General features: G+C 44.4%; 1 protein-coding gene across 1 annotated transcript; it reads right to left on the reverse strand.

The window, feature by feature from the left end:
- Nucleotides 1-255: 255 nt before the first annotated feature.
- shha (sonic hedgehog signaling molecule a) lies at nucleotides 256-8,229 on the reverse strand. Its single transcript, XM_069696273.1, has 3 exons — nucleotides 7,703-8,229; nucleotides 3,485-3,746; nucleotides 256-1,445 (listed from the first exon to the last, which is right to left on the reverse strand). The coding sequence occupies exons 1-3, from the start codon at nucleotides 8,000-8,002 to the stop codon at nucleotides 760-762; spliced, it is 1,248 nt and encodes a 415-aa protein (XP_069552374.1). The 5' UTR covers nucleotides 8,003-8,229; the 3' UTR covers nucleotides 256-759.
- Nucleotides 8,230-8,521: the final 292 nt, after the last annotated feature.

Genomic DNA, 8,521 nt, shown 5'->3' on the forward strand with positions numbered 1-8,521 from the left:
GCAGAGAATGCAGACATGAGGCAGAATATCTGTCCCTCTCCGACGAACAGTTTACAAAATAATAAAGTTCTTAATAAACCAAGCAGTACAAGATTTTCCAATACTTTCCCAACTACTGTATTTAAATTAAAATATATTCTCATATCTTACACTATTTCAAATAACGAAATGTGATTCGGTAGCGATCTGTCAAAATCTAATTTACAATTCTGTGTATAAAAATATAATTTATGGAACCCCGCGAAGTTTGTTCTCCCCAAAATATAACAGTCAGTTGCACATATATGCACATATGAACATTACAACCTGTCAACGTTAGCTCCGTTCTACATGATCTTCTTTCTCTTTGACGTATTTTTTGTTTTTCATTTTCTCGGTTTTTTTTTTTTTCTTCATTTTTTTTCAGTCTTTTTTTTTGTTTTTTTTGTTGTTTTTTTGCATTTGAGATATACAAAAATAGATTATGCACAATTTGCTGCCCACGCCGTTTCAGAATCCATTTCTGTGGCAGCAGCAGAGTTCACATGAGAATAAATTATTCAAAGAGAAACTTTTTAAGGCTCCATTCATTCTTTGAAAGGGGACACATCTTGGAAAAGTCACTGAAATAAATATCCCAACTCCGCTGGGGCCTTTGTCTTGTTTGTCTGTTTGTTCGTTTTTTAATTATTATTATTTATTTTTTTTATTTTTTTTTACTCTACTGAATAGTTCGTGTGTCCTACATTTAAGTCTCGTTCTGCTCCTGTAGTAGAAGTTTCAACTTGGGTATACTGACATCCCAAGTGGATGGATCGAGTGGCTGTCCAAGAGCCATGTCCCTAATTGATAAAGGATTTTGGAGTACCAGTGCACTCCGTCGTTCTGCGCACAGACTCGAGGCTGGGAACTGAAAAGCAACGAGGACACCCAGTGGGCGAGCCTGACAGGTGCCAGGGCCCAGTGCGCCAGGTCGTGGTCTTCGATCACTGCGTAACAGGACGCAAGGACGTGGTCCACCACGACGGTCCCCTGCACGGTCACCGGCGCAAAGGAGCCCTCGTGCTTCTGCGTGTAAATCCGTTTTACGGTCACAGGCGCGAGTCGACCTCGCCCGGCGTCAAACACGAACACTTTTTGTCCGGATTGGACTTGGCTGGCGAAAATTGCCGACATCCTCTCCCCTGCCTCCGTGGAGTTGTCTCGGTCCACGAAGAGGAGATGCGCGGCGGTGAGGGTTATTTTCTGGCCCGAGTCGGTTTCGATCACGTAGAAGAGCCTCCTGGTCGTCGAGTCTCGGTCTATGAACATGATGAACTCGGTGTAAATCGGGTTTCCGTCGTCATCTGCTGCCAGGACCCTGTCCCCGGCCTGGAGATCTTTGACCGCCTTCTGGGTACCATCCTGAAGGGTGACCGTGGAGGCGCCTGGGAAGCAGCCGCCCGACTTTGCTGCCACTGAGTTTTCTGTTAAAATAAAAGATTGGGATGTTAAAAGTGCAATCTCACCAAATATGCATAGTTTATGTGCCATCAGAATTTTATTTCGTAAAATGTCCCAAAATGACAATCTTTAAACACTTTTAGGACTTTAGAAAAAAATATATATATATCACAGGTGCTCTGAGCCTTTACAGTTCAGGACCGCCGCCCCTTTCAAAGGCCCATTCAGAAAACCTCCTCTTTTTTTTCTCTCTCTCTCTCTCTCTTATTTGTATTTTTCCTGCCTCCACACATCATGGTGGGCCATATGCATTTTGCATAATGATGCCTGTCGGCTCCTTCGTGCCAGATGCGTATTGGCTTGGCCCACGTTGTCTGAGGCGAGAAAACTCAAAGCCTTGGCTCATCTATTCTTAATTAAAAAACCCAATAAAGAGCAGGCATTGTTATTCTAAATCAGCTTGTGGATCGAGCCACTCTCGGTAAAGAACACTTACGCCTTTCCCAGCTACTCTTCCCATATTTACTCAGGTGCAGAAACCTCTATGTGACAATTCACACAAATAGGCGACTCACAACTACTATTTACCCAGTGGAGCCACTTTTCCAAGCCTCTCGAGTTGTAGATTTGAATTTAAATGAGGGCCCGGACTCTTAAATGCTTTCTGTTGTGCAACATCAATGTCCCCCCCTGTCTACCACCTCTCCCCGCTTTGTTGTCAGTCCTGATGACAATAATTTTGGCCTTGGTGGAGCTCTTCACATACCAGTCTCTAGGATCACACTGTCCAGCACACAGAAAAGGGGGTTTCCTACTCCGAATTTGGGGGCTTTTAATCTTCTTTTAAGATTCCCGAGCATGAAATAAGGTGACAACTGAAAACCAGATTTACCCCGACCAATTCAACATTGTTCAGCCAAATCCTTTTGGTAAAGTCGCATGACCCCTAATGACACGTCGGCCTGGCCCATACTGTGATCTCAAAAAGTGTGTGTTGAATGATAAATAAGGGATTTATCAATAAAGTCTGAGCTGAGAAAAGCGCCATGGTTCATCAATCAGCATGAAGAAATATTCTCGAAGCGCAAAAGGTGTCCTGTAGCGAAGGTAGATTATTTTTAGCCAAAATTTAGCCCCCAAAAAGTTCTTAAAATGCAATTGTTTTATATTGAAGCTAAGACAAAAAAAAAAAAAGAAGAAAAAAGAAGAGGGTTTTATAAGGAATACTCTGTCGACGTTCTCCTAAATGACCAAATTAAAAATGTTACCTTATTCAAAACCCGATCGAGCAGCGATTATTTTAGTTGTTTCAATGCAAACATGTAGAGAATGAAAAGATTTGCTTTTCTAGGTCACACTGAGAAGCCTTCCTTGTTAGATTGTGGTCGTGGTTCCCACCAGGAGACAGTGTGGGGCGATGTAAGATCGAGAAATAAGCTGCATGAAAAATGCTCATTACGCCACAGGCTGGGATGTGGCCATGCATCATTCATAGAAATATCTCTTTACAATTTCGTAAAACAATCGTTGTAAAATGAATGCTTAGACTGAAACATTTGGTCTCCGTATACTTCAATTACAACACCAGATAATTATTGAGTACGCGTTCTGGTTATTAATCATGAGAAGATTCATTTTTGATCATTAAATTGAGCCATAGTTTTGCAGCGTAGACTAATTAACAGCTATTAAGACGTATTGTTTCATATTTTGTGTCTTCTCGGTGCCTCGTGTTGCGGCTGATTGGTCACTGCAGTTAGTTTTTTTTTTTTTTTTTGGACACTTGAATAACTCTTTTCTCCTTTTGGACTCGTAATAAATTTAGTTCGTTTCACCAAATCTCCTCCAAACTGTTTTGAATGTAACTTTTCCAGCAGATAAAGCAGGACTGCCGCTTCCCTGAGCTGCACCTGCTGCAACGAGCGATTACAATCGCATCTGATGGAAAACGCGCGCTGATGATAGATTTGGTTATTTTTCTCCTACAGCCAGATGCGCAGTGCGCATGACAGATTATCAGTGGGCGCAATGAAGTTGTGTTCCTGTCACCCCGGAGCCATACCTGCTTTCACAGAGCAGTGGATGTGGGCTTTAGATTCATAATAGACCCAGTCGAATCCGGCTTCCACCGCCAGCCTGGACAGAGTGCCGTATTTGCTTTTGTCTCTGTCTGAGGTGGTGATGTCCACGGCCCTGCCCTCGTAGTGAAGAGACTCTTCGAAGTGGTGTCCGTCCTCGTCCCAGCCCTCGGTGACCCGCAGCTTCACCCCGGGCCACTGGTTCATCACTGAGATGGCCAGCGAGTTCAGCTTGTCTTTACATCTCTGCGGGAAGGAGAAAGGGATCAATGAATCACCTGTGCTGTCACTGTGTGGACCACGGGTCGCATTTCAGCTTTTAAGAGGCGTCGGGACAAATAGAAACGGATAACTGTCCGAAAGCAGCATCCTTAAGATCGCATGCGCCACACATTCACCTTCTTCCCCCGAGAAATGCACCTTCCCCACAGATTCCTTTAATGTTTGCGTGCTCCCTGCAATTATATAATTACCTAATAACAATTCAAGATGACATTTGGACTCACTGATGCCTGCCCACAACTCTCCATCCCCACCTGACGCCCCTGATGCCTCCCAGCTGAGGTGAAACCCTGGAACTGAACCGCAGCTCTGATCCTCAATGTGAGCTTGCATTTCTCAGTGTGAGCAGCAGCGTCAGAGGGCACATCTCGGATAAGAAAGCTGCTGATGAAATATTGATAAGGCACTGCATTCGCTTCACTGGCCTATAACATATGGGTCTTTGGTCTCAGAATGGCGCAAGCAGCGTCCCTTTCTCCCCAAAAGTATTGCATTAAAAACGACATTAATACATTATAAATTTATGAGGTTTTATTAGGTAATGAAATGGCCCAGTCCTTTGTTGGTTGCAACTCTGTTTTCTTTAAGTAAATTATTGATATGCAGATGATATGAAGATGATCTGCTTCCTTTAAAATATCAGGAGTTTGTCTTACAAATAAATCGTCGCACCCCAAACCTCTCTGCGCTCTCAATGAAGATGCTTGGCCTTCTCCAAGACAACTATTCTCGACGCCTAACTAATATGTCAAATAAAACATCACAAAGACTCTTTTCAGCCCAACAGCGGAGGGAAACTTTCATTATTCTTCTCCGGCAAAGTCTTGGAAACGTGACATGCCTCCTTAAGTCGAGGTGTTTTGGCTGCTAACTGACAGACTTGTGAAATATCCGAGGATTGGGGGCACAGAGGAGCGTCTATGTGTGACCCACTGTCCTTTTCCCTCATGGACAGCCTGTGGTCTTAAAGCAAGAATGTTCACACAGACCCACAAACTCGTATCAGAGAAAAGAAAGTTCAACATATATCACTCGCTGTTTTATGAGGATATCACACTTGTAGAATGTGTTGAATAAAAAAACCGGCTCCAAAAAAAACCTTCAACATACTGAGTGGGATTGTCGGAGTCAAGAGCCGTAAAGCTTAACCTGTTTATTAATTCATTAGGTCGTGTGCCGCAAATCAAGCCAAATTCTGCTCAGCCACCATGAAGCCCAGCAGGGCGCCCCGGACCGGCGCTTTGTGCTCGGGGTAAAGTTGTTCAACAGCCTGCCTCTTAATCTTTTCACAAATGATTTGGTTAGAGGAAACACTTATCAGCTACCTGTCAGTGCAAACAAGCCGCCAGCTCATCTCTTTTCCGACTCGTTTGCACTGTGGGGAGAGACTGCAGGCTCTTAACACTGCTACACTGCAAAAAGAAAATCCACTTTAAAAAAAAACCCACAAAAAAAAAACCCCAATTTAATCTGGCACTAGATCTTAGTCTTATTTTCTTAGGAGTAAAAGTAACATTTGACAGCACTGCTGACTGAGTTCCACTTCTTTAACAAAGGCACATGAAGTATTTTCTTGTATTTTAAGTTATTTTCTTGTCTACTCCAACTCCATATTCTGCTTCAGTTTTCTGTGGGAATACCTTGAATCTTCATTAGAATCACGCAGAATTTTTGAGACTCCGCAATCTCACGTGCCTCACAAGAAAAAAACAAAACAAAAAAAAAAAACTTTTTTTTAAATACAAATGGTACTTTAGGACTGAACAACAAGCTATCTGTTGGCAACTTTGCTGAGAGTGAGCTGTCTTGGGTGCTTGTTCGAGCGCTCCTTCGAGTATATTGTTTTGGCTAGACCTCAGTGAATTGACTGATTAATTCATTTATTGCCCACGTCTAGCAGAGCTACTGCAGGCACGTGCCTTCTTACATGTATGAATACAACATCTGTTTTTGCAAAACGTAAGATAACGGGAGAAGTTCACCGTTTTCGTGCGTAAAACTCCGTGCGTAAAATTAAACTGGATTCACGCATGAAGCCGTCGAACAGCGTAAAGAGCGTTGGCGCAGCGTAAATCCCCATGTGATAGTGCTTATGTCACTTGCAGCTACACTGACTCTCTGTGTGTACGTGCTTTAATTTGATGGCTTTACACTGTCATGTACGATCAGGACAATCTCACCTGTTTTAACTTACTGTGGCCTCCCGCTGACCAAAGGTCCTAAGTTCAAATTGTATTTCAGGCCCCAGTGAGGGGTGCCTAAAAGCTCTTTCATGTACATTTCACACTTAGTTGCTGTGTTTTTTTGTAAACGCGCGTTTGCCCAATGGGAAAGGGATGACGAACGACCAGCCACGAGGATTTGAAAAAAAAAAATTAAATCTGCAAAAAAGAACCCCCACCCCCCAGCTTTAGTGACAAAAGGCCACACGTTGGACATACATAAGCCACAGATGCCCTATATAATCACATTTTCTTCGAGGATCTCCAACCTCATGTGTATGTTTGATTTACCCGCAGTTATTAATGCGGCAGGTAGGGTGTTTCACTGCTGTGGGGTGTTTTTAAGCTTGAATTTAGACAGGTGCTTCTCTATATTTTCATAAATTAATGAAACGGTCAAATGTAAGTATTTGTCCTCTCGCTAAAGATGTGGAAGCCTCAAGAGCTTCGGTGGAGGTCCCTTAATTGAGGGATCACATCCTCACACAACAGTAATTTCACGATCCTAGTGTATGAGAACCTATAGGTGTATGACAGAGGAGATGTGGGGAGGGCTGAGAGGGACGCCAAGACCGCACGCACAGTGAATATTTCATCGGAGCTCGTGCTCATGCATGCATGGTGCGAGGCACGGGTTCAGGGACTCCCGGCGCGCGCCTGGCTTCATCACCACCAGCACCGCCACCATCACCACCGGCATTTTTATTATTACTGAGCCAATATCACCCAAGCGCTTTTAATAATTCACCAGAATCTGAGTGCTAAAAGTCATGCTGAAGAGACGCAGCATCCTGTAGCCTGGAGAGAAATCAAGGCATCCCTCCGATGTACTGAGAGCCTCGTCTCATCTGCACTGAACGAGCTGTGAGGTTTGATAACTAACTGGCTACATGTGGATGTGGAGTGCTTTAAAAAAAAAAAAAAAAGAAAAAAGATGTCATCCTTCGTGGAAGTGCATTGTGAACGGCACCATCAGTCCTGTGCGTCTTGCCCCGAGAATTGACCGAGTCCCACCCTTTTCTGAAGTCCTGATAGTGTTCAGAACAGTCTCAAAGAAATGTCACTGCTTTCATGCACAGATGCGCACCACGCGAAATGCTAAATTACAGCAGCCTGTGCAAGAAAATGTCTGAGTGAGCCACGCCATGCCTGAATAAGCCCGGCTGTTGGAAGCGGTGCGCATCCCCAGCTTTCTGTGTTCAGGGCTGGAATAAAGAAAGGCGCTTGAACAAGCTGCAATACAAAGCTTAAATAGGCAACGCATACTGAAAGTCTTCATGAAATGTGAGGTAAGACGAATGTGCGCCTATAACGCAACAAATAGAGCCTCACAGAGATACAAATATAGATATGAGGAGAGGGGCACATTAATATTTTAAATACACTGTCACAATCATGAAGGCCGAGTGTCCTGACTGTCCGCCTGCACATCACTTCTCCAGCTGGATCTCTATATTCGCTTCAAGCCTGCAGCCTTTGAAAACTCCCTTGCCGGTGCATAAAGCCCATCTGCTTTTACAGTGAAGTTAAAAGGCTCAGTGTGAAGAGTTCAGCAGCGGGTAAAACAGACTTCACTTAAGGTGCGCAATCAGTCTGACAAGGAGGTTATTGCAGTGCGCAGTGATGGTGCGTTAGGAGACGGGCAATAGGGGAAGAAAGAAAAAAAAAAAAAAAAAAAAGGTTGTTCTGTCTCCTTACCTGAGTCATTAGCCTGTCGGCACCGGTGTTCTCCTCATCCTTGAATATGATGTCTGTGTTATAATTGGGAGTCAGTTCTTTAAATCGCTCGGAGTTTCTTGTGATCTTGCCTTCGTATCTGCCGCTTGCCCCGAGGGTCTTCTCCGCCACGTTGGGGATGAACTGCTTGTACGCAAGAGGTGTCAGCTTCTTCGGGTGTCTTCTCCTGCCGTAGCCCCTGCCCGGTCCGCATCCCATCCCAGAGGACACCAAGGACAAGCAGATGAGACCGACCAAAACGATTTTGGTCCAGAGCAGCATTTTTGTCCTTTAAGATCTCAAACGAGTCACCGCCGCTATCTCTGCCGTCTGCCTCTCCCGGCTCTCGCAATGTCCTTGTCTCCTCTTCTACTTCGCCGTCGCCTGGTCTCTACCGTGGCAGGTGCGGAAATGAACGTCTCAGACAAATGGTAATAACGGGGCACATCGAAGGAGGGTTTTAAAAAAAAAAAGTAGTGATGGAATTAAAAAGCCACGGGATCTCTGGTCGAGCTGCAGCCGCTTGTGTGAGGCGACCGATTTTACTGCTTTGTATTATAGCACCGATCTATAGCAGGGGAGGGACTTGATTGGCTCGCCTAGACAAACCCTCCTGATGTTATCCCACAAAAAAATCTTAAAAGATTTCTTCCACCTGAGGGTTAGCCTGTGTTGCGGGGAGGAGGGGCTGTTCCATGGGAAAACATCAATTATAAACCGTCTTTTTTGTTTTTTCTTTTTTTTTCACCCTCCCGTTTTCCAGCTTCAGAGGAAAGGAAGCACAGACGGGGCAACTTGCAC

The sequence above is a fragment of the Brachyistius frenatus genome, unplaced genomic scaffold (assembly GCF_029030835.1).
Source record: "Brachyistius frenatus isolate BFR_SWC_R1_liver_20210118 unplaced genomic scaffold, ASM2903083v1 Contig_21, whole genome shotgun sequence".
Taxonomy (NCBI): Eukaryota; Metazoa; Chordata; class Actinopteri; family Embiotocidae; genus Brachyistius; species Brachyistius frenatus.

Coding starts and splice junctions, on each gene's coding strand:
- shha (XM_069696273.1), bottom strand. CDS start 8,002: ATGCTGCTCTGGACCAAAATCGTTTTGGTCGGTCTCATCTGCTTGTCC. Junction 3,747..7,702: donor CCGACAGGCTAATGACTCAG/GTAAGGAGACAG, acceptor TCCTTCCCGCAG/AGATGTAAAGACAAGCTGAA. Junction 1,446..3,484: donor CCACTGCTCTGTGAAAGCAG/GTATGGCTCCGG, acceptor TTATTTTAACAG/AAAACTCAGTGGCAGCAAAG.